At 39.3% G+C, this 25,889-nt stretch overlaps 1 protein-coding gene across 2 annotated transcripts in view; it reads right to left on the bottom strand.

Annotated features, from left to right (window-relative positions):
• Positions 1-967: 967 nt before the first annotated feature.
• The window catches only part of egfra (epidermal growth factor receptor a (erythroblastic leukemia viral (v-erb-b) oncogene homolog, avian)), a 37,675-nt gene continuing 12,753 nt past the window's right edge, over positions 968-25,889 (bottom strand). The window contains exons 2-28 of one of the 2 annotated variants that reach the window (XM_067529339.1): positions 20,063-20,214; positions 19,373-19,553; positions 19,137-19,268; positions 18,969-19,037; positions 18,497-18,615; positions 17,983-18,124; positions 16,477-16,593; positions 15,814-15,940; positions 15,619-15,692; positions 15,442-15,529; positions 15,082-15,281; positions 14,786-14,918; positions 14,292-14,382; positions 13,477-13,634; positions 12,880-12,918; positions 12,591-12,753; positions 12,230-12,352; positions 11,339-11,437; positions 10,258-10,443; positions 9,898-10,053; positions 8,903-8,978; positions 7,777-7,923; positions 6,516-6,613; positions 6,213-6,380; positions 4,220-4,267; positions 4,020-4,113; positions 968-3,081 (exon numbers count right to left, since the gene is read on the bottom strand). In XM_067529339.1, coding sequence (XP_067385440.1) covers positions 2,738-3,081; positions 4,020-4,113; positions 4,220-4,267; positions 6,213-6,380; positions 6,516-6,613; positions 7,777-7,923; positions 8,903-8,978; positions 9,898-10,053; positions 10,258-10,443; positions 11,339-11,437; positions 12,230-12,352; positions 12,591-12,753; positions 12,880-12,918; positions 13,477-13,634; positions 14,292-14,382; positions 14,786-14,918; positions 15,082-15,281; positions 15,442-15,529; positions 15,619-15,692; positions 15,814-15,940; positions 16,477-16,593; positions 17,983-18,124; positions 18,497-18,615; positions 18,969-19,037; positions 19,137-19,268; positions 19,373-19,553; positions 20,063-20,214 — 3,524 coding nt within the window. In that variant the 3' untranslated portion in view covers positions 968-2,737. The remainder of the gene's footprint in view (positions 3,082-4,019; positions 4,114-4,219; positions 4,268-6,212; positions 6,381-6,515; positions 6,614-7,776; positions 7,924-8,902; positions 8,979-9,897; positions 10,054-10,257; positions 10,444-11,338; positions 11,438-12,229; positions 12,353-12,590; positions 12,754-12,879; positions 12,919-13,476; positions 13,635-14,291; positions 14,383-14,785; positions 14,919-15,081; positions 15,282-15,441; positions 15,530-15,618; positions 15,693-15,813; positions 15,941-16,476; positions 16,594-17,982; positions 18,125-18,496; positions 18,616-18,968; positions 19,038-19,136; positions 19,269-19,372; positions 19,554-20,062; positions 20,215-25,889) is intronic. The other variant, XM_067529340.1, reaches the window with a different exon arrangement.

Below are 25,889 nucleotides of genomic sequence, written 5' to 3'. Positions count from 1 at the left end.
CTTTGAAGCTCTTTATTTAGACCTTCCAGACTTGATGTACCTGATTAACCACAATATTAAAACCCCTGCTATTTGTGTGAACTAAGACCATACATAAATAGGATAATTTAACACATTTTGACATTTTTTCTAATGTTTGCAGTGACACTTACACGAATCAGTTATAACATTTAAATCTGCCGGGAAGTTTAATGTAATGTTGCACTCTAACAGTTGCACACGTTGCACAACAAGCAGTGATGCACTGTGTTCTGACGTTTGTTGATTGTGGTGAGTATTAGATTTGTCCCATGCTGATGCCTGTTCACCACAACATTAAATCCACCAGTCACCTTTTATGTTGTGGGTGAATCGCTGTGTTTTAGCCCATCTTTTATAACTATATTATGCCGTGTTTTGCTATATTTTCATGTTTGTGGTTTGAATAGAACAGAAGAATTGCATTTACCTTAATAAAATAAAAACCTAAAAAATAATCCAGTCTTTTTAATGTTTTATCCCATTCCATTCATTACAATGAATTAAATCTACACCTCAACATAATCTCATCTTTAGACAAGAAGGCTGTTAAAAATTAATGGGTGCCCTTTTTTAAAGGTCTTCATGTTATCACATGCTCCTAAAATGTGTTGATGTTAATGATTTGTTTCTCAACTTAAAGTTGGAACACCATCAATAAAATCTGATCAAAGAACATCCAAACAGTCCTGATGAAGCAGATCAGCTGAGTGTTTGACTGTTAGTTGTTTGTTTTAAACCATCAATGATTAATCAGGTTTTCTTCCTTCGCTTTGGTTTTTGCAATAGTAACAAATACTTTTGTCACAAAAAAGTGTTTAAATCTAAAATCAAGTTGAACCTTAATGTAAAGGACTTTAACAATTTGTTACTCTAAACTTTGACCTTCTCCATGTATCTCAACTTTTGCAAGCATCAAACAAGAAAGATTTCCGTAGAAAAAAAAAGATGTATTCATTTTTACTTTTTAATAAAATAATCACAATTCAGAAATATGTGCATAATCATGTATAGTGTGACAAAGCATTGTAGTCATAAATTATAGGTGACTATTTTGGGGGGCATAATACAACAAAAAGTCCTTTTCTGTACATGTACCTGTGTAAAATCTGTAGTTTTACAGTTTGCTGCAGTATAATATTCCTTTAAAACTAGGAATAATATTTGCAAAGTTAATGCTCTTGCAAAACTAAAAGACTTTAAAGCTAAGAGCATATAGGTTCATAGATATGATTTCAACACCCTGTTTCAAAAAATATACACACACACACTCATGATTAGAAAAAAACTGAAAAGGATAAGTATTGTGGTGATAATTACACCACAAACATCTGAAACATCCTTATTTTCCGATATGACATTAAGCGATTCAGATAGTTGCTCATTTTTACAGGGACATACTACTTATATTTTTAACTTATTCACATAAACTAAAACATGAAGACAGCACTTTAAACCATAAGCTAAAAACTGCCAGGTCAATGTGTAAAAGTAAAAACATAAGCTCTTATTACAGTCAGGGCTGCTAAAAAATATACCATCTGTGGGGGGTAATCAGTCACTGTTCATCAGTCAATGTTTAAAAGCTCAGTTTTTTGTGTGGGTCCACACAAATATGCTTCATGTTAAATGATTCCTGCAGATTTGCAGCTACAAAACACAGCAGTATAAATGTGGCCACAGACCACTGTATTTATTCTCACATTTTCGTCACAGTTGGAGCGATATCACACATTTGGGGGGGCACAGGAAACTATTCTCTGTTTTTTTCAGCAACATAGCCTATAGTAATACACACAAAACTGCTTTGAAGCATAAGGATAACACATTTATATGATAAAATTCACCAGTATTCCCCAATAAACTGACTGCACATTCTATACATTGCAACATCTTGTTTCCTTATTCACTCATTCTTCAGGAAGATTGTCGTCCCCAACAGATAAGAGTATTTAATAAAAAAAAACAAACAACAAAACTTCTTTCAATCTTCTTCTTTCAACCACAGAGAAACATTTCACACTAGCATCAAGTGAGCGCACGATTCCCAACCTTTTATATTCGAATGTATCAATATTGTTTATTGACTGCGTCTCTAACTAGTGATTCTACATATGTACCTTAAGTTGTGTTTGGGGCTGAGCTGCCATTTTCTTTTTTCTCTTCAACAGAGCTTCTGCCTCGTTTAAAAAACAAAGAAACAAACAAAAAGAGCCATGACTTTATGAGCACCCCTATGCCTACACATCTGGATTACATACAGCATTTAGAGATTTTCACATCCAATGCTTTAGGAACAAAGATTACAACATTTGGATGGAATGTATCTGGTCCTAAAAAGCTCAGGTGGGGAACTGTTGGGTTTTCTCTATACATTTTATTAGACTTGACTTTATTCTGTAAAGTGCCTTGAGATGACTTTGCTGTGAATTGGCCCTATATAAATAACGTTAAATTGAATTGAATTCAGGTCAAGTGAGTCATGTATGAGTGAGTTTGCATTCTGCTTTCATCACAAAAAAGGTGTTATAGTTGGGTAGTAAGAAAAAAACTTTGGAATGAGACAGATGGCACATGGAAAGTGTGACAGCATGCAAAGAAAACACAAAGCTGCACAAATGTCACCTGACTCTGTATTATACTCTGTACAAGAAACCAGTGCCCCTGCTTAATGGAATAAGAAATAGTCTCCTATTACTCGTCTGTACCTAATAACTGCTCAGTCTGGACCAAGGTACTCAACATTCTCTGCTGCCGGAATGTTTCCATTGGTGTGGGTCTTGAAAGTGGGGGTGAAATCCTGTTGATAATCAGGGTTGTCTAGGCTGTTCTGCAGCTGGTATTTCTGAATGCTGTGGACCGTGCCATTGGAGGTGAGTGGGAGGATGGCAGTGGATGGGAGCTCATTAAGATACTCAGGTCCGGTAGCCCCGTTCCTAAAGCAGTTAAGGTACTCTGTCTCTGAGTCATTTAAAGAGATGTTGGGAAGGAAGGTGCGAGGTGGACCAGGGTGCTGGTAGTTAGGATTCATCACATCTGAGACTCCATTCTGGTTCATGTAGTCTGTAAAAAGGCCAATGTGTTAGAAATTACAATAGACAAACTGAATGGGCAATGTATGTATAATAGGGGAATGTCTGCAATATTCTTCCTTACTAGCATTTTATTCATGATGATTTAATCAACAAAGAAGCTGTAAAGGAGTAGTGAGGTGGGGATGAAGCTGTATGGAGCTTATGCCCTTTAATACATCAGCATATTTTTCCACGATTCTCACTTCCTATTTAGCTGCAAAGCTCTCAACACTCTCTACCTCAGTAAAGCACCTGTAAAAGCTTCTGACATCATTAATTGTGGTTTTCTTTATGTGATACAAACTTCAACAAGATGTAATGAAACATTGCACTTTACTGGAGTGAAACAAGTTGCAGAGCTCTGGCATCATCTGTCCATCTTTAAAAACTGAGTCATTTATCCCACAGGCTAGTGGTCTCTCTGCCCCTCTTTATATGGTATAACTTTAGAGTGTGTATTGAATTTTATTCTTTGGAAAGGTATACTCTTCGTGGCATTATGACCTAAATTGGCTAAAAAAAAGTGGTTTTCTACTCTATTCTAAGTAACAATAAGCAAAAGGACAGTGAATAGGAATTCAGTACTTTCTTGCATTATAAAGGTTGCAAGCAGACAGCAGAAACACATCTGCACACTATGCAGATGATAATACATATTCAAGGTTCCAATGTTGTGAGCCCAGCCTTAATGCTGCGGATATTTCTTTTAAATTGCCCAGCAGAGATGCCAAGTCTAAGAATTGTGCACTAATAGGCTTGTAAAGGCAGCGGAAGAAATGACTCCATCAAATGTTATGGAGAACCCATTATGTTCTTCAGTTAAGTGTGTTTGTTGTCCACTAGATGTCGCTTTTCCTTCCCGAATCAAACAGCGGGACCAGTGGAGATTGAATTAAAGCCATTTGTATCCCACTGAAGGATACTTGCCTGGAGCTGGCTGGAAGGCATCGTCTAAAAGTTTGTCTGTGGGATCAGGAATATATCGGAGAATTGAGCTTCCGTCTCTGCTCGGGAGCCCGTTCTGTAACAAAACAGAGAGTTTTTTGTTTTAGGGCTTGGGTACTTTCTGTGACACATAGTAAAAGTAAATATTTTGTAAAAGTGAAAATGAAAGGCTTGACTCTCACCAATAAGCCAGTTCTACTGTGACATGTTCCAATGCTGCTGTTGAGACTCTGAGCAAAATAGAAAAAAAAAAAAACTTTAGTGGATGTGTCCTCATGATACAACAGCAAATACTATTGTTCATAATTCACTCACTGAAAAAGGTTAAACATGTACTTGCCTGACCTTTTAATGCAACACACAACAAATATTTTAATATGAAATTGTAATTTGTGTTACTAAAGTTATTAAAGTGTTGTTTTTTGGTCATTGTGAATTATTTTAAAGCCCCTCAGGGAACATAACATTTCTTCTGAATAGTGACAGTAATGTTTTTGTAATATCCGAGGACCCATAGCTGTCATCTCTGCACAAACTGATTACACATCAAAATAAGAGTCCACTGAGAAAATAATTTTAATTCACGCAATTTGATGAGCTTTGTTGTGTCTGTCAGACTCTCGAGTCAAAGGACTGTGAACATCATTAAACCAGAGCAATTGAATAAAGAGAACAGCTTGACAGCAGTGGCAACGCAATTACTTTCAGCAAGAAAAGAAAAACAAACAGGCTGAAGGAGCAATCATCTGTTTAAGAAAAAAAATTCACCCGTTTAAGGGCCAAGCTGCAACAGTGATATTACAAAAGCAGGCTTGGGCTGATCCTTATTGGATAAATATTGAAAAGAATCAGCTGGTTGCCTGCAGAGGTAATCAAACTTGAAAGCTTGCACAGGTTGGCCTGGCTGTCAGTGGCAGCCAATGCTCCCAGATAGAAGAGCCAGACCTACGCATGGCCTTCACTGAACCTGAGCTAGAAGAGTTTGCCTCGTTCTGTTCTCATCAATCAAAGGGCACCTGGGAGGAAATGTGGGAGAGGGGATAGTGATGAAGGCGAGTGGGCAGAGGTTAGAAAGAGAACAAAAAGTCCCAATGGGGAAGAAGAGTTGAGGCCAGTTATGACAAGTTCAAGTCAGGCCAATTAGTTCAGTTGTCCTTGTTATAGAGATCATATAGATCATACACATTCAGTTAGACATCTTCTGCTGAATGAAGCAAAACCAAATTGCTTTCAACAACCTTAAAAATGACCTGGGGTGTTTATGTTTCCCCCATCTTGACTCACAGCATAATGATTTATGCAGAAATCCCTTTTCCCAAAGCACAGTTAAAATACCGGAATTAAATTCTCAAATAGCTGACTGAATGTCAGTTAAGTGTGCACTGAAGGAGCATGTGGTGCACATTTTTAATCAATTAATGATGTTTTTTCTGGGAAATTCTACCCTGCTTCCATACCAGCTGGAAATACTCTTTCGCTTTGTTTGGATAGGTTGATATTAGCAGGCCTGCTGTGTGCATCTTTAATTAACGTTTTGTACACTTTTTCCAATTTACTCTGTTGGGCATGAAATTTCTCAGATTTCTGTATAATCTTGTTTGGTTAGAAATAAATGAGATGGGGCAGGTCAACAGCTGCTAAATGCAACTAAATGGAATGTAGCACTATAGGTGGACAATGACAGGGGGCCTGGTGGCTCAATGGGTAGAGCATCGGGTAGGAATGTGGAAGGCCGTGGGATTGAATCCCACCCTACCAGGTGTGGACAAGTTTAGCCATCAAGGGCAACCTTGGTGCTGAGCCCGGATAAAAAAAAATGCGGGGTTGCAGCAGGAAGAGCATATGTTGTAAAAAATCATGCCAAATCAACTTTTGGAACACATTCTGCTGTGGCGACCCCTAAAGGGACAAGCAGAAATCCGTTGAAAGGTAAAAAGGTCTTTAAATTACAGCATTATTGTATTATTATTAAAATGTTAGTCATCTTTCAAAGTTATTGAGAAATATTTTCTCTATAGGTATTGAGAAGAAGTGGTATTAGAAAAAAAGTCATATATTAATTATTTATATCTTTTATACATTCTTTTGCCAAAATCTAGGCAACGGTACAACAAATGTATCAAACAGGTGGCAGAGGCAGAACCTGATTACATTTTCACATGAAAAAAAGCTTACTGTGGAGTGAAGCAGTGGTGTGTGGGAGATACTTGGACTGCTAAAGAATCCATGCTGTGGCAGCAAATACTCATCTGCATCCACAGCATCTTCCATATCCTCCCCACTGATCAGACTGCGGTAGAATTTAGAATCAGTGGGACTCGGCAGGTGCATGCGATCATCACCCTGGAGTTAAAAAATAAAAAAAAATGACCTTTTTTAAGCTTATTTCATCTCTTAGATGATTATAATTCATTACAAAATCATCTGCAACTTTAAGAAAGTTAACTAATATAATTAATACCTTGGGTGAGATCATACCTGAATGACAAGATAGCGGGTTGGATCGCGTGCCATCTTCGTAAACTCAGCTATTAGCTCCCGGAAATGTGGTCGGCTGTCTGCATCAATCATCCAGCCTAAACACACACATCAGCAGATATCATCAAAGTAAGTTGATTTAACAAAATAGAGAGAGAGAGAGGATTAGATACATAGAGGGCCACATTTGGAAAACAAGCAAGGCAGCAGCTCTCGAGGAGCATGGGTTTGTATATGACTGGTTGTTTTTAATTGATCATTATTTCAAATTTATTTTTAAATGTATTTTACTATGTACATCTTATTTTGGCTGTTTGCTGAAACGTGCTGCTGGCACTTTGATCCTTTCAGCCTACTTCCCCACATCTATGCACCTTGTGTCATTTGTTCTGCATATACACCAAGCAGTCGCAACATTAACACTGGTGGTCTTCATAATGCATGGCCACTCTTAGCAGTCTGCAGTGATACAGCCACACATGCAGCAAAATGTTATACATGTATGCAGAGGTGGTAAAATGGTAAATGATCTGCACTTAAATAGCGCTGTTCTACCTATTGATACCGAAAATGCTATACACTGCTTCTCATTCACTCACAATCACAAACATACTAACACTGCAGCTGGGCTACACTCACCGGGACCAACTAAGTTGGGGTTCAGTGCTCAAGGACACTTCCACATGTGACAGCAGGGGAGGATAGAACCAACAACCCTGGGATTAGACTGCTCTCCCGTAGTACACAGACTCAATACTCAATGAAAGTGCATTGGCCTAATAATTTCATCACTATAACAATTATTTCAAAGCATTTACGTTCTCCTCTAATAAAATGTGTTTAAAATGGTAAATGTTCTGCACTTATATAGCGCTTTTCTACCTATTGGCACTCAAAGTGCTTTGCACTGCTTCTTATTCACCCATTCACACTCACAATCACACACACAGTTGGGGTTCAGTGTCTTGCTCAAGGACACTTCGACATGTGACCGGAGGAGCCGGGGATTGAACCAACAACTGTGAGATTGGTGGACAACCGCTCTACCTTCCTGCGCCACAGTCGCCCCAAGTAGATCATACTCAGTGTGTAGTAGCTGTACAAAACTGTTATTTTTTTTAATTGATTATTCTGCCTTATATTTTCTCAAATAACCACTCATTTGGTCTATAAACATTATAAAACTGTAACAAAAAAAAATTGCAATATCATAGAGGTATAGTATAAAAAACAAACACAGGCAGCCTCCCACCAAGCTTACATTTCACCATGATCATGTAGACGTCTATGGTACAGATTGGTGGCTGAGGAAGGCGCTCTCCTTTCTCCAGGACCCCAGCTATTTCACTGGCTGGAATCCCATCATATGGTTTGGTCCCAAATGTCATCAGCTCCCAAACTGTTACGCCTACAGACAGAATGACAGTTGGTATGTGTCAGTTTGATGAGCTGCTACTCATTTTATTTGCTCCCAATAAAAAAAAAAGAAGAAATGAAGGGGACAGAATGTAAGCTGCTCAAATATCACACAGTATCGAAACAGCCATGTTGACAAATTGGCTCTGCTTGCAGAAGTGGGAGTGAGCAGGATACATCTCTCTGCTGGACAAACAGAAGAAAGAAAAACGAGGAAAGGAAGCCTGTCACCTCTACCAGGGCCCGCTGATGCTTTTGCCATATTAAGTGGAAGGTATTATGAAACCTTAATGAAAAAATTTGGAAGCAAGAATTTGGTTCAAGAAAGCTGTGATGCATTTGGTTTCTATCTGTGTTTGTGCGTTTGTGTAAGAATCTGTTCATTTGTGTCCTGCTGAGCTGGAAGGACTGTTTATAAGCACCAAGTCTCTTCTGACATGATACTGTCCATCTGAGACTGCTGGTGTGTAGGTGTGTGCTACCTGTCTCCTAAAAGTCTCCTAAAAATTGCAGATGCAAGCAAGATGTTCTCATATATAGTAAATGGGCACTTGTATACCGCTTTTATCCAAAGCGCTTTACAATGTTGATTTCCATTCACTCATTCATTCATTCACACACACACACACACACACACACATACACACACACACACAGAGATGGCGATGGCTGCCATGCAAGGTGCTCATCTGACCCACCAGGAGCAACTTGGGGTTCAGTGTCTTGCCCAAGAAAACTTCAACATGTATCCGGGAGCAGGGATCAAAACACTGACCCTGTGGTGCTTTATTTTAGCAATGAAGAAATATTTCTCTAGTGAGACTGTCACTAATACTTATAGAGGCCCAGCTGTTAACACACATGAAGTTACACAAGGATTCAAGATCAGTCTGTAATATTGCATGCAGAATTTAGACCTTTCTGGGTTAGAGGCAGAGCAAGAATTCCCAACAAACAGCACAAGTCTTTACCATAACTCCAGACATCGCTCTGGTGTGTGTACGTCCTGTTCAGGATAGATTCAAGTGCCATCCATTTTATTGGTACCTGTGAATCACAAAGTAGTAGTGCAATTATCTCCACATATTCCAGTAGCTTACCAATATGCAATTTACCTGGGATGATTACTACATTATGTTGCTTTGATTACATCTGCACAACTGCTCTAAAATCTCAGAACTGAATGGACTGAAAATTATTATTGTACGACATTACTGATCTGGTAGCACTGTGGTGGAGTGATTAGCTGCTGGCTCACAGGAAAATGTCCCCAGTATGAATACACTGGTCGGCTGTGGCCTTTCTGTGTGAAGTTTGCAGTTTTTCCCTGTGCTTGCATGGGTTTCCTCCCACAGTTCAAAGTCATGCGTGTTAGATTCATGGTGACTCTAAATTGTCCGTAGGTGTGAATCAGATTGTGAACGGTTGTCTATCTGTGTTGGCCCTGAAATCGATTAGCGACCTGTCCAGGGTGACTCTCCCTGTGAGCTGACGAGGATAAGCAGTTGGATGATCGATGCAAAATTACTGATCAATATTATTATACATATAAAATTGTGGGCTTAAGTATATTATGGGGACCTGATCTGTTATTTCTCTTAGAACTCAGTTGACTGACAGAACTATTTATATACACTTACATAAGATACAATCTAGAGCAAAACTGCAAGTATAAAAATACTATTGTTCATGACACCAAGAAGTGCATTCATCTAAAGAGAATCATCTGTAAATAGTTATAGATTTTTGAAATGCTATAAATACACAAATAAGTTTGTCCACATTTAGGATTGGTTTAGTGCCAGGACAGTCAAAGACTATAAGTCTATAGGAAAAGAGGGGCACAACATTTGGCTCACTATCTTCGTATATTAAAACCAAATTTTGTGAATCTTTTATTATCCTGTAATATTTTTAATAGCCACACTCTGCTGCAGACTGTAAACTACTTGAATCTCCAACCAACCTTTCCACCATCTGCATGATACTCTTTCTCATCTGCATTGAGGAGTTTGGCCAGACCAAAATCAGTGATTTTGATGTGTTGTGGAGTCTTCACCAGGACGTTTCTGGCTGCCAAGTCACGATGTACCAAGTGGCGCTCCTCCAGGTAGTTCATACCCTTTTATCAAACAAATGTTGAAGTATGCGTTATTACATAAGATCAGTGTTTTTTTCACTCGCTATCTTATATTTATTTATTGCTTGATCAAAAAATATTTAAGAGCTGAAATCCATGATAGGTTTTAGCTGGCCATGTACGGGGTGGACCCATTGAACAGATCCCATTATGTAATTCGATGCTTTTACCAGGCTTCTCACTTACCTTGGCTATCTGCACACACCAGTTAAGCAGGTGCTGGGAGCCTATGTTGTCTTTGTTCTCTTTGACATAATCAAGCAGGCAGCCGTAGGGCATCAGCTGGGTGACAAGCTGCACTGTGGAGGTTAGGCAAATGCCAAGCAGGCGACAGACATGGGGGTGCTCCACACTGGCCATAACATAAGCCTCCTGCAGTGGGCATATAGACCTGCTTAATATCATTTGTGACAATCAGGTGACAGAAAGACCAAAACCTACTTCTCTAGTGCATGTGATAAAGAAACAATGTGTGATTCACAATAATGAATAAAAGGTAAATAAAGACAAAAATCCCACAGTGTTGGATCTTCCACTTAACAAGTATTTGTGTACGCATTTATCTTGCTACTCAATAGCTTGAGAAGCAGAACATTTGCAAGGATATCCAGTGTTGAGACACGCGTATCTTAGCAGCAGGCATGCTCAGCCAACTGTATTTCATGTGGATCAGCTCTGAGTGGAACGTTTCTGTCGTCACACCAAAAAAAAAAAAAAAAAAAAGGACTTAAAGAAAAAAGTATGGGGATAATCTTCACTGGCCAACAAAAGGCCTCCAACAAGCACAAACAGCACTTTGAGTTTAATTAGCAGGTTTCCTGCCATGTTTGTATTAATTGTATCCCAAATATTTTCTACATGACAACCACTTCGTTGCTAGCAGCTCTGTAATTGTGGCTGAGTCTGAGTAAAAAAGCCTTGAGCGTTAAAAAGAAAGATTCTTAGGCCCTTAAGCCATGAACCTCTGAAGACACAGTGGTCCATCACAGCACCCATATTTACTGTGAGTGAGCAACACTAGCACAGTATAACAAGACCTGAGATGCACATTCAGTCCTTTTTATAATTCATTTTGTACAGGCTGCTTTCTCAGTACGGTAGAGTAGAGTTTCTTTTATATTTTCACTTCCCACACGTTCCTGTGCTCCTACACATAACACACTTTATTGAATAAGACTGGGAAATAACATTTCAAAGGAACTGCTGTTTTAGTTCTTTTACCATATGCTTAGAGTCTAAAAAGTACCACATAAATCAGTGAACTCACATCCAATATTTCTTTGTTTGCTTTTGGTGACGTGGCCTCTCTCAAAACCTTGATGGCCACTGGGATCTTCACATCTTCTCCCTCTGGAACCCACAAACCCTACATGGACACACATTCGTTATTTCACAGGCTTTAATTTAATGCCTAAATCATCAGAAGAACACACGTGAATGCATGAAAATATTACAGTATAATTACAAATATTGAAGCAGTGCGCTGAAACATGACCCTTAACCCAGTGGCAAAAACTAACCCTGTACTGTACATTCAGTCAAGTACTGCACAATTTTGAGGTACTTTATGCTTCATTCACACTACATTTTATAGTGTAATGCACATTTTTACTTCATTACATTTTACACAGGGTATTTTATAGCATAATATTGGTAATAACTTAACTTTAGATGTCAATACTTTTTTCACAGCTGCCAAAACCTAAGCTTAGCCTTAGCCAACTAAATGCATATCCCCAGTCCTTCCCCTAAACATACATTAAACCTATTTCTAACTATATAACGAAATCTTAAGCCTCAACAGCCCTTTGAACAAATATCTTGCTCCTCAAGGTCTACGACTGCAACGGAACTAAAAAGGCTCTATTGAGAGTTGCCCAAACTTGTGAGTGCAACATTTCCACTGTGAGAACACATAACCTCAAAATTAATTTAATATAGATATGTAAACCTAGAGCTAAGGTAAGTCACTCATGCTTGAATTGGCAAGTTAAAAAGTATTTTAAGTGTAGATGAGTGAAAACACTGACGACACTGAGGTGTTGGTTATATAAACTTGGCACATACAGTACAGTTATAAGCTTCTGTAAAGCTCAGCACAGCAGTGAAACTGCAACGACAAGGTGTTTTGACACACCGACCTAAGGCATGTTATTACCTTGTAAACTGTGCCAAAAGCCCCTGATCCCAGGACTTTGATTTTCTTAAATTCAGGCTCCTTCAGGATCCGCAGCAGTGCCTGGTTTGGTGCCTCTCCACTTGGAGTCAGGGGTTCGACCAACTTGGGAAAAACAAATTAGTGTCTTAAAATACTGTCTCACAGTATTTTGTTTTCTTTAAAAAATACTGAAGTAGTTCAATATTCAATTAAATATTATAGTGAAGACATGATTTTATCCTAAAGGCTGCACTTTCTATCTTCTTCGAGATACAAAAAACAAGTAAAAATCATAACCTCTCCATATAACAGGTGTTCATCTGTAAATTGATTGAAGCGGTGACTCAGATGCTAATCTTACCTCTCTCTCTTGGAGGAGTCTACGCATGGTCCTTTTCCGCTTGATGTGGCGTCGGCGTAGCAACACAAAGACAGACAGGCCTGCAATGAGAACAGCCAGCAGCCCACCAACTACACCAGCGGCAATCATGGAGAGACCACTAGGTATGAAAGACAGGTGGGAGCTGATTTAAGAATGCACATAGAAAACAGAGCACATACGTGAATTTATTTAACAAGGACAGGTTAAATTTAAATGTCTGACTTGGGAAAAGTCAGTCTACCCTTAAGCATGATTACTGTTTACTTACTGTTTAATCTCACAGCCTTCAAGACCAGGTCCAGCGCACCTGTTAACATAGCAATGCAAAGAATCTGATGTAACTATACAGTCGCTTTGTTTCCATAGAACAAATTAAACCCTGACAAAAAACTGCAATTACTGTCCACCAATCATTGTTGCCACCAACACTGTGCAACTACTACACATACACGAGCAGTGGAAATACTACTCCGTCACTTTGAACTGCCTGCTTTTATTATTGTCAAAGTTATTATTGTTGTGTTCTATAAAGCAGGCTAACCTGTATCCCCTGAATACTGAAACAGAAGTAGTGAAAACATTTAGAATCCACGATATAAAAGGAGCTGATACAGAACAATAAATGTAAAAATTGTAAAAAGCTTTTTATCCTGTTCTACAGGACGTCTCTAAATTTGTCAAATTTCAACATTTAGCTCAGCAAAAACAGCCTCATTTTAAAAACGGATCGCTCTGCACTCTGTGCTGACAGAACCACAGCTGAACCTTTTGGCTTGGGTCAGGTTACTGCATCAGTATTACAACAGATAAATGTTTGCAGGGAAATACAGTGCCAATTCTCAGTTCAGCAGAACAATTGTCTCACCCTTGAGTGCAGTTTTTATGGCATAGCTGGCACACTTTCATCTCATCTGCGTATTTCCACACTAGCATGTCGTCCTGTCCTGGCACGCCTTGGGGACAACGAGGGACACAGAACAGTCCATCTTGGAAGTTGGCACACTTAGTACAGTTTCCAGGACCCTGGCAGTCAAAATTAAGACTCACGATGTTTACAATCCTCTTGAGAGAAGTACTAAATATTATGGACACTGCTCTGTCTCATAGTAATAATTTCTCACAGAAAGTTACATCTATCTTCTTCATAACAATGCAAATGTTATGAAAACCACCCAGTCAAGTTAGATGCTTTAGTTTAGGCCAATGAAACTCTTCTGCAACACTTAAAGCAATCCAAAGCTGTAATTCTATACGTTTGTTAATTATGCCCCTTTCTCAACCTGTGGACTATATTTCATACCCTTATGTTTGCTAGAATTACTTTCTACAGGCGTCTGAACTTGTTTCTTGTTTTCAATCAAAGAAGGGATTATCAGTGGGTAAAAGAAGAAACCCAATTGGACCATGCAACCACACCCCCTACTCAAAACTCAACATGTCTTGTGGCAGCACTGCATTATAGTCTTTTAGGGCTTTTGCTGATGGGGCAATTGGTTGCACTAACACTCCTGAACAAGGATTCATAAAAAGCTATTGTCTCATTTGTGGTGCTTGATTCTAATATTTATTGTTGATATCTTGTATTTATAAATAATCTCCACAAAGCTGCTTAACAACACTCCTGGGGGTTTGGCTTTTATGGGGGTTCGTAATAATAGTTCAGTATTTGGTGACACATACAGGCGCAGTGCATGTTGTGGTCCCATTCACGCGTTGGCACTCGGGATGACACTTCATGCAAGTTTTATTTATGACTGCCTCTCGCGGCTCTCTGCAAAATAAAAACATGTTAAGTGTTACATGTTAAGTGAATTTCCTGATCCCTTTTTTGAGGACAAAAGTTAAATTGTAAACATGCTGAGATTTAATGTTTGACAGAGATCTGCAGAGATAAACATATGTGAATGAAACTGCAATGTTCTGTTTTGTCTTGATCTACTGGAGGTTTAACTTCCAAATACCTTGGATCACATTTGGTCTTAGCACTGCTTTCAATAACAAAATCCCCAACTCAACTAATGTCATAATATGGAAATGCTCATGATATGAAAATAAGACCATAGAGAAGGAAAATATAGCACAGAGATTTGATGTTCAGACTGTTAATTTGTCCTAAATGAGGAATGACATATTTCAGTGCTTAAAAAGCAGCAAAACCCAGAATCGTCCCTTACCCCTCCAGGACATTACAGGAGTCAACACAGCTCCCATCACGGCTGTGGTCACGGCAGGCGAAACACATATCTGCGCCTGGCCCCCAGCAGCCGTCTGTGGTACACTTCCTGTCACAAGTGTTATTCCATAGACCTGAAAATGAAAATCTCAATAAGATTTTTTGAAAAATGTTCCAAATGTGAAAGTAGACTTAAACTATTCAATCAGTTTTTTGCACTGTATGATCTGAAGCTAGACAGCAAAACATTTAAAGGAACTGATCCAAACTTGGTGTGGGGACACAAAATTACTGTACCACATGTGGCAGCATCAGCATTATCCTCTATGGTGGCACTTTGGGTTTCAGATTTGAAAAGTCTTGTCCAATGGCTTTTATTGGCGTAACACAGGTTCTCGTTCTTAACAATGACCACGTCTCCATCGCTGACTTCTCTGAGAGAGCGAAGGCCCAGGTAATTAATCTTGAGCTGGGTCATCACCACACTCCGGCTACCACTGTCAAATGTAAAATGCAGAACATGAAGAGAAGAAAAAACATACAAACAAACTTAATCTAGTGGTTTTGAATCTGCTTGTTTTGTTTTTGTTTTGTTTTTTGGGGGGAGGGGTTGTTTTTTTTTTTTTTGTTTTTTGTTTTTTTTTACAAGAAACATACCGCTTTGTTCGTCCTCGAATGATCTCCAGATTCTCAAAAGGACTGAGTGACCTCATGTTATCTGGCCAGGTTTGAATCCACAAGTATCCTGAAGTAACACATTTTTGGTAATCGTGAAACTCTTCAGTGTGCATTTAATGTGTCGTGGATTACTCATGTTTTGTTGTAGAGTCATACCAGTAATTTCTTTCACAGTTTTAAACACATCAAGCTGGGCAGGATCCATTTTTGGCGTTTTGGTATATGTATCCCTACAAAACAGGCAAACCCATGTTACTGAATACTGATGGAGATGCCCAGTAATCTTTAACAGTTGATGCAGCCCAGCTGATAAAGATGGGCGTGAAGGCAAACAATGGTGTTTTCACTTACCCATGAATCGATGTGTGGATGATAGCAACGTTCCCATTGATTTTGGTGCAGTTTTTAAATGTGTCAATGTTGGTGGCATTGATAGACAGGGTGTTAGTCAGGTCTCCTGTTCCAAGTCCATTACACACTATGAGCAATTTTGAAACATAAATAACAATAGTGAAACAGTTTTGGGCTCTTTGCCTTTTAAACTAACAGTGCTACATTAGCATGAAAGTGGCAGTTGTCATGTTGTAGTCGGTCAATGTGGTGCTAATTTTAATATTTTCCATACAATTACATTGTTTATAATGGGAAGCCATGTTTTATAACATAATTATATGGGTTGCAGCAATGTGGGGAATATTTATATTTGCATAATATTAAATAAGAATAAAAACCACTTGAGTCTCTGCGCTCACTATGAACCTGCAGTCAGTCATCTGTATAAAATACAAAGCATGGTTGTACCCTAATAAATGGTTACGTGCTAAACTAACTGACTACTAGCAGCAGGACACCCTGCTTCCTATAACAAACAGGTGGTATCAATACGCACAGCTTTCAGACAACAAGCGAATATGTAAATGCCCCGTAATGTAAACAAGTGATCACTACAATGTTACTATCGAACGGATACAAATTGTAAGAGCACATGGGACTTCGTCCACCGCTGCCTCATACCTTTTGGACATAGTCCGTCACACTTGGCACACTTCCTGATTCCCCCCTCGTCCACCTCATATGTGTTACCACTGCATGCACGCACACACGCTCCATGATCTGTCACAACATAGTTATCTGAAACGACAGCAAAATGTATGCTTCTTTATTTCATAATTACAGAAGACTCAACACTTACCGTAAGTGAAGTGAAAACATATATCTATCAAAAACCAATCTAAATGTGGCATTCTGCAAAAATATTATGCATAAATCGAAGTCATAGTATTTGGGCAAAAACATCTCAGAAATGTGTTTAACCATATCATTACTCTAGATGGCACAGGTCGACTGTGGTGGAGGAAGGTAGCGCGATCCTCCACCAATCCCGCAGTTGTTGGTTCGATCCCAGCTCTTCTGGTCACATGTGTCCTTGAGCAAGACACTGAAACCCAGCTTAGTTGCTCCCGTGAGTGTAGGCCAGCTGCATAGCAGCATTAGATTGTGATTGCGAATCGTGAATAAAAAGCAGTTAAAGAGCTTTGAGTGCAAATAGGTAGAAAAGGGCTATTTATATAAAGGCCATTTAGCTTTGTCCTCCAGTACTACTGCAAGGAACTTCAAAGTTATTTATGACCAACACCACATTGGCAAAATTTGGAGCATTCTGTGTCACAGTGATGCTGAAAAACTGCATTTGTTACTTCTAGATTGGACTCCTGTAATTTCCTACTTTCGGGATCCCCCATTATCCAGTATCCCTAAAAAGCCTACAATTAATCCAAAATGCTGCAGCAAGAGTACTGACTGGAATTACCCTCCACTTATCATGATGCTATAGGCTTAGACTGCTAGGAGACCCACCCCCAGATGCACTGAGCTCCTTTCCTCCTCTCTTCCCACTGCATGAGATCAAGTGTATGTCTCTCTCCCATTGTTGTGCTTCTCCCTCTCTGTCTCCCTCTTTCTGTCTCTCTGTGTCTCTGTCTTTCTGTCTCTTCTGTCTTTCTGTTTTCCTCTCCACTGTTGCATATAGGCTTGCTCAAGGGGCAATGGTGTGGGCCTTCTTTATAATTACATTAGTATTGACTTTATTTTGTAAAGTGCCTTGAGATGACTTTGTTGTGAATTGGTGCTATATTAATAAAAGTTGAATTGAATTGAATAGAATACAGGTCACAGAGTATAGACAGGGTAGTACAAGGATCGACCTTTATATGTTAACTGAGAAAGAACAGTTTTTTGAAACTGAAATCATTTCCTCTCTTTGCCCATTTATTATTCAACTGAAACAAATGTCTGCATGTCTGACAACCATTAAAGACAACTGAGACACTTGTTTAACACACCATAACACGAAAAAGCTCCTAATCATGCTAGAATATATTTTACTTTGTGAAGCAAATCTGCTAACTGCCAAGGTAGCTGGAGTACGTGCTTTCATTTGTGATACAAAAATGTAAGTTTAGAAACAATATTTGCTTGTAATACCAAACAACTGAGAAAAGTCAGTTTAGTCATACTTACGTGGGCAGCTTTTGACACATGTCGCTCCAAAGTTGTACTTTCCATGTGGGTTAGGTACCAGCTGGTGCAGATTCGGGTCATAGCGATGGAGGCCCGGGCAGGAGTCCTTACACACCCCATCATCTTGAAAATCCCGACAGGCCTGCAGAACAAACAACAGTCATCCAGTACATTGGGACCAAAATAGAGCCGCACGGTAACGATAACACTGCATTCCTCTATCCCAGCCTAATCCTCGGAGCTGCACAGACAGAGAGAATCTGATACTCAAGATTAAAAGATTTAATCAGCAGTTATATGTCACATTGGTGCTGAAACCGATAACAATAATAATAATAATAATAATAATAATACTTGAAACAGATGCTGCTAAGTGAGGGCTTTGTTTAGTGGAAGGCTTCTCATCCAAATATAATACAGTATGAAAAATATTTGGCGATGAAGTCTCTCCCCCCAGTTCCTCATTCACATCATTACTGCTGTCCTGTATATAAAAATGCCTTTTTTCTCTCACCAGGCAGTCGGTGGGCCGTGGTCCTGTGCAGCCTGCGGCACAGTGTTCACTGCAGCAGTCGCTGGGTGAAGGGCCTTTGCATCTTTTAGAGCACTGCTGTGCGCAGTTGAGCTTCGTCACTGGAGATAATAAGGTGGCAAATGAGTGGAGTGAAGCAGCGAGTCCATTTTTTATTGTGGATTTTAAAACTACAAATCGTAACCTTTTGCATGTTTACATTTTGGTACTAACATAGCATATTTGCAAATTAGTTTCATCTTTTGTTGCAGTGAAAATGTTAATAACCAACTAAAACTTTAATGCAAAATTGCTCAGTAGTAAAGTATAGAAGCCTGCATATCTCCAAACATGATAAAACTTTTAGTGTTTCATCACACTGTACACATGTACATTCCGTATACTAACAATGATATATTAACGAAATCATTACAGTTTTAATTGAGCTGAAACCTGATGACAGATCGGAGCTTACAAGTCTGACAGTTTTGAGGACCAGGTGCCCAGCATGATCCATTGAAACAGCTTGAGTCGCATTTTTTACCTGTGAAGCAAACCATAATGAACATTTTACAATTTTTACTACACACCCCTGAAATTCCTAATGCATGTTTTCTCTTCTGCTGCAAAGTGAGTTCCTTACAGAGCTGGTTGTTGGTAGCCACTGGCAGCTCCATTTTGGGTTTGCTCTCAGGGTTGACAATATCGTACCACTGTATTGTCTCCACGTTGCATAGCTGGTGGGTCTTGAACTTTACACCTCCTTTAAGAATTTCTGCAACAAAAAAAATAACATGACAATCTGTCAATATTTATAGGTTTATTATAACGATGAGGTTTGTAACAACAATGTTAGAGAAAATGTCAAATTAAGCTTACCTGTCAGGCTGGTCAGAAGAAGCACGCTGGTGTCCGTGTCCATGGCATAATTGGCAACAACAGTGAGGGCAAACTCTCCCTCGTAGAGAGAATGACCTCGAATTATACGCAGGTTCTCCAAAGGAATCTTGGAAACGTTGTTGAGGGCAATCAGGACATATCCGCCCACTTCTTCAATAGACTGGAAGAAAAAAAATAATAATAGAAAACTTAGCTGTGAACTTAAGAACCCAATGCGCAAAGTTGGTGGTTCTCTAATGTTTGAAATCATGTTTTGGTCAGTGGTATTTATCAAGTGACTGTAACTCATGAGCAGCTGGTGCTGACATGTCAACCCCATTCCATGTGTACTGCATGCTATGTGCTGACTGTATGTTATTTCTGTTTGTGTGTGCACGGCTGCATGCGACTGTGTGTGGTCCTTCATCACATCTGCCCAGTATTCACAATCTTGTCTTTACAGCTACAGTTCAAGCAAAACTGAAGCCAGAGGGTTGTAAACACTCACTTGAATCATGTGTCACTATGGACTCACTCTGCTGATTTTAATTATCTGTACTAAAGCGATAAGTGCAGTGACAAGCCTGCAGAGATCTAGGACACAGATGGCATGGAAAACTGGTATTATATCATCAAAACAGATAGGAGCCTTTTTGCACCTGGTATGTTCTAAGAGAGTTTAGTGCTTACCCTGAGGAAGGACAGGTCACGGTGCTCGTCCATGTAGGTGACTTCCAGGTTTTCCAGCACCACTGTGCAGTTGCTGTAGGTTTTCACCATGTTTAGATAGTGATCGTCTTTGGAACCTAGGAGGTTTAAACGGTTGGTGATGCCCTGGCATACTGCAGGAAAGAAAAATGGAGAATTTGTTAGATTTGTTACGGTGCTGCCTAACATACAAAATGCAAACTGCCTGTGCATCATCTGGAATTGCAGAGGTGTCACAAAAGCATTTAGAGATGTATGTAAGACACTGGCTTAATTTATGCCATTCTGTATGTGTGCGAGTGTTTATTTGGGAACTTGGTCTGTGCAGTCATAACTTTCGTGTGAAAATAAGCGATCTGGGTTGCCTCTACAATAGGAATGAAATCTCCGAGACAAAGTGAGTTCTGGCTCATGAGTCAAAGTGAGCTGGCTGTATTTATACTGGCAACGGCCTGAGTCTTTCCACTGCTTTGTAAGCTAGTTAAAAACAACCACTGTGACCAGAATTGTGTCATTTCGGAGAACAGATCTGGCGTGTCACAGATTCCATGGGATCGCTGACAGAATTTCTGCTTGTTGGTGTCAGCCTAACTTCAGCCCAGGTAAGGTGTAAAGGATTGCAGGTCGAGCTCAAGACATAACTCAATGTGGGGTCTAAATCAAATGCTGATCTATGGATTTTCGTTAGTTTTCAGTTGCAATAGTCACTAATACAGAGCCTCAAAGGACTCATAGTGTAGCCCATCTGGTCTGGTGCAATAAAATGTTTTGAAAAGGAAGACATTATTGCCGATAAGTGCAATAGACACAATAGGGCTTTTCTTAATCAATTTAGTTTTTGTGTGTGTCTTAGGACAATTTGTCTTCCTCTGTTCATTTATCACGAACTGGTCAGACAGGTTATGACTGGCACTGAAGACGAAGAGTGTTTTACACCCTGACACCCCATAACACTTAAGCACACATACACACAAGCAATCTGCACACGCACATCATCATAACTCATTTTTCTCTTACAACGTGTAATTTATAGGTTAACTTGAGTGATGAGTCAGAAAAGGAAAAAGTTGCTTCCTTTTTATTACAGTAAATTACGGAATTACGGTGCAGGTGTAATGTCTCTTGGGCCACATTCCACAACGTGTCTGCTCTTGACTGCGAAGAAAGCCATAACATGTGCTCTAGGTTTTGAGACACACCTCCCAACAATGTACATAATAGTTGATTAAACTGCACTGAGTCATGTCTGACTTTTCTAGAAATGACAAGAAACACACCGTATTATCTTTTAGATGATATCAGAAGCAAGTATTTTCTAGTTCTCCGTTTCCACTGTGGCTCTCACTTACGTTGTTGTGTTGAGTTCACGCAAACTTACAGCAAGGTGCATCGAATCAGTGAGAATTAGGCACAAACAGCAGTCTGCTGCCCTCCCTCATCTTCCTCCTCATTAGTTTGTCTCTAAGGGTTCCCCCTGACATGAACCCTGCAGTGCAGCAGCCCAAATGCCCAGGCAACAGAGGCAGACAAGCAAAAGCAAGCTGGACGTTTTAATTAGAGGAGCTGTGTGAGATGTAATTATCCCCCTAATTATTACTCAGACTGAGAATCCAAACTGTAAGAAACAAAAAGGTTGTCATGACTGTGCAGCTGTGAATACCTGACTTGGACAACCCAGATGACTATTTGCTAAGAGCGATGCTAATTATGGTTAATTGGTTTGTTGTTATGCCATACGCTGTGCATTTATGCACATTGCCCAGATTCATACATGCAGCCGGCTTCCTGTCTCAGTGTTTTGTTCTGTTAATCTTTATGATGTGCAGTAAAGGCTGCATGACTAAAGGTTTAACAAGTTTCCTCCGAGTGACATTCAAACAGCTATTTGCTCAACCAGGATAGATGCACAGTAAACCAATTGCTGGTTTCAGATCTTTACTGCAGGTGGTAAATGAACTGAGATTCTATGACTGTAGACTGACTTCCTAATCAGGTTGCAACATATGAGAAAGGAACAAGGTGATGCTGTACAAACATAGAACTGAAAGATGGCTTTATAGTTTCTTCTAACAGAACAACCTTCGACAAAGGTCAATAAAATGTCATATATCATTGTTATAAATGTGTCATAAAATGTTACGTATCTTTCAGGCCATCTTTCTGCAAGTAGAGACAGATAATAGCTAGTGACTAATATAATATGCAGGTAGGGAATTTCTAGTAACCATGTTTGGCCAACCATTCAATTTTGACTCATCAAGCCCTAAAAGCACAGCTTACTGTCTGCAGCGTGCCTAAACTCAAGGGTGAGGCCAACAGTGACATAACTGATAGTGTGACAAAGACTAATTACCTATTGCTTCACTTCCTCCAGCTGTATTGATGTCACAAAATGTCCATGCGTTGCCTCTTGGAGCAAGGAGTGGCAGCTCCAGTACACTATAACTCAACTTCAGTACTGTATGCATGTGCGTAGGGGGGCATGCGTACAGGCATGTATGTGAATTTCATAGAAAACATTCCCTGGACTGCACATTGCTGATCAGCCCCCAGTCAGAGCAAAACAAGAGAGTTGATAAACCTGATCATTAGTCATCTTAGCTTGTTGCAATGTGCGGTCGCAAATCACTCTTTTTATGTTTACTTGGGGACTAGTGTGGGAAGTCAAGGGTGTGTGGATAGATATTTGTTTCTTGAGGCTATAGGATCTGGGCAACTACAAAAAAAAAAGAGAAGAGAAGAAATGAAAGTAAAGAAAATGGCTCATCTTACTTTGGGCAATTATTAACTGATTGTTCAAGTCCAAAGTATGTTTTTGCCTGCAAAGCCAATGTGGTCTGCAATGCTAGATGCATTGCTCTTCAGTGGTCAAAGAAAAATCATGTAAAGCTCATGATAAGAATCCACGTGCTGAAGTACAGAGAAGGCAATTAAAGTCTCTATTATTTCCAAAGTAGAAATCCCACAAAAGTAATTAAATGTTTCCATTTAGTTTAAACAGTAAAATTACAACAAAACCTCACCATATAAAGTATCTAATAACACAATGTTAAAAACTAAAAAACATTAATCTCAACTAAATTTCAAAGTTTTAATTCTTCAAAAAGACGCATTTACGCCTGTCCATCATCACTTGAATCAAAAAGGAAAACTCAAAAACAGGCAAGCAAGACATGATCTTGTAGATGTTGTGTTTAGAGAACAGAGCAATACAGTACAGTATGTTAATATGAATCCATCTTCTTTATTATGTAAGGAGTTCTGGTCCAAAACAGTATATTGGAAACCTTTTCTTTGAACTTTATTTAACAGAGAAAAGGGGAAGGAGTGAAGCATTGTATAAAACTCAAGTCACAGCAGACTAAATTTACAGTAAACATTTGAGACAAACCAACTAAACATGGTAAGATGAAAAGTGCAGCCCTAAGTACAAAACTCAACCAAAGGAAAATGGTCATAATCTTCCATAAATTTACATTTGGAGCTCTTATTTACATGTTTGAATGAAATGTTATAGGTTTCTTGCCATGGGAAAAAATTGTGAATGTCCATAAATGAAAGCCCACACTTTCCCAGGACACTCAGAAATAACTTCAAAAAACGTATTTAATGTTTCCTTTGGTGTATCTACTACACATTTAAATCATCCTTTAGACCTTTTTGCAGACAACAGAAATGGCCCTGCCGCATTCTCTTCCTCTCATTCACTACCTGGAATTAAATTATTCTCTTCCCAGAGTCTGATAATGACATTATCTGAAAACCTATACATAATTAAAGGGAAGTAACAATACTTACTGACATGTCTTGTATTTCTCTCTCCTAGTCAACAGCATTACGGCAAAGTCTCCTATGTAATTCAATCTGCAATGTTTCTCTGCTGATAACAAATCAATGTCGATATTAATTCCCTTACTTAGAGGTAAATTAAGGTTAACCTCCTCATTTGTCAAATACATAGTAAAAGGATGCAGATGAAAGAAAAAAAGTTATTACATATTATTATTGGCCTCAGTTTATAGTCTTGGGGTTGTACTGACTCACATTTCCAGACCTTAACATTTTATGAAAGCATAACTCCCCCTAAGCCCACTATCTGTGAATGTAGGGGAAAAGCCACTTCCTTTATGATTTATGTGCATTCAACTCACATGTTCCAGCTGATATTTTCAGGAGAAGCAGGAACTTCAGAATCACATGTCAAGTAAACCCAGCAGTACAAACAGTTGTGTGTGTATTCTGTAGTGGTGCACTATTGTATTTGTGTAAAAATATATTGTAGTTAAAAATTAGAACGTCTGCTGTACAGGGGAAACGCATATCCCACGCAAAGGAAGATCGCATCAATCCCTTAGAGAAAACATCTTGGGGCCACAGAAAAGAAAAAAGGGGCTGGAGGATACCACCCCCTCCCCATTTTCCCTCCCTGTCCCCAGTGAATGCAACAACAAAAGTCGCTCTGACATTTCAGGAAGTTGATTTTTGCACAGGGTCAGTATCTTACAGCTACCCTGTGATGATGAACCAGATGGTGGCTGATTGTCGTCTCCAGGGGGCGGAGGACAAGTGGACAGTCTTAATCTAACTTAATATATCACTGGAGGAAGTGAGCTGATAGAAAGAAGGTGATGAGGGCAAAAAATTTAAAATAAAGAGAAAAGGAAAACTGAGAAAAGGAGAATAGGGGTGATTTGTGGTTCAGCTAACTGAGGTGGTGTAGGCAGTGTTCAGCTGTGGGGTCAAACTGTGGAAAGAGGGTGTAAAGTGTCACACTTGATGTATGATCATGTCTGACCTTTTTCTCTGAGGGCTAACAAAGGGGACAAACTCTGAAGCGGGGGGCTGTAGAGCACAAGCAAATGAAGCGTCCCACTGAAAAAAGTCACACGACCTCTAAACAGTTCAACCCTGTGACTACACCTGCTGGTCCTGCCTAAATGTGAGCACAGTCAGTGAAGTTTAGTTTGTTAAAAGCTCAGCAAAGTGACCAAATAAAGAACAAAACGGCTGATGTTTACTCTGCGCTCCTGAAGAGTGCTCTCCACCAGGGAGTGACACACTCTAGATACCTGTGTTCATCATAATGTTTACTCTCCCCCACAGTGTGAGGAAACTCAGGATTTAGGTTTTGCACAAACACAGGAACACAGCATGTATACTCACACTGCTGTATACTGGCATCAGCATTTCTAAGCCTCTAATACATATAATTTAGGTCAGAATATGACCACGTCTATGAACCAGTTTATTTTTTCTAAGTGCAATGAAAAACCCTAACTACAAACTCTTTGACATTTGAGATATTTGCCACATGGAAACGGTGTCTGTTGTACTGTGGTTTCACAAGCCGTCAGTGTCAACAGTGTTTATCAAGTCAGCTTCACTACAGTAGACTATTTTAGGTCTCTCTCATAGCTCATCATTGCTGTTTCCAGCTGCATCAGGCAGCTGCTTTTCAGCAAAACAAAAGTTGTGACGTATACGCCACCTGCCCTGCCACAAATCGTTTGTAGAAAAAGTTGATCATTTAACTTTTCTGCAATGAGATATGTTGAAGGAGAGTGAATATAGGAGTTATATTTGTCAGGTCACATAAAACATGACATAGTTCTTTGTGAGCTGTCGGAGGATTTAGGTAACTATTTGCTGCAGGATTTAATAACAGCTTTATCAGATAATTGTATATGATCACCTTATGTCAACGTTTCAGTAAATTCACATACAATATGTGTAAATGTTGAGTTACAGCCTGTTGGACTACTTTCAAGTGGCCATACTATACTGAGGTGGGGGCTGAAATCTGTTGTAA

The sequence above is a fragment of the Channa argus genome, chromosome 14, assembly GCF_033026475.1.
Source record: "Channa argus isolate prfri chromosome 14, Channa argus male v1.0, whole genome shotgun sequence".
In the NCBI taxonomy this organism is placed as follows: domain Eukaryota; kingdom Metazoa; phylum Chordata; class Actinopteri; order Anabantiformes; family Channidae; genus Channa; species Channa argus.
This window is presented reverse-complemented; position numbering and strand designations above follow the sequence as displayed.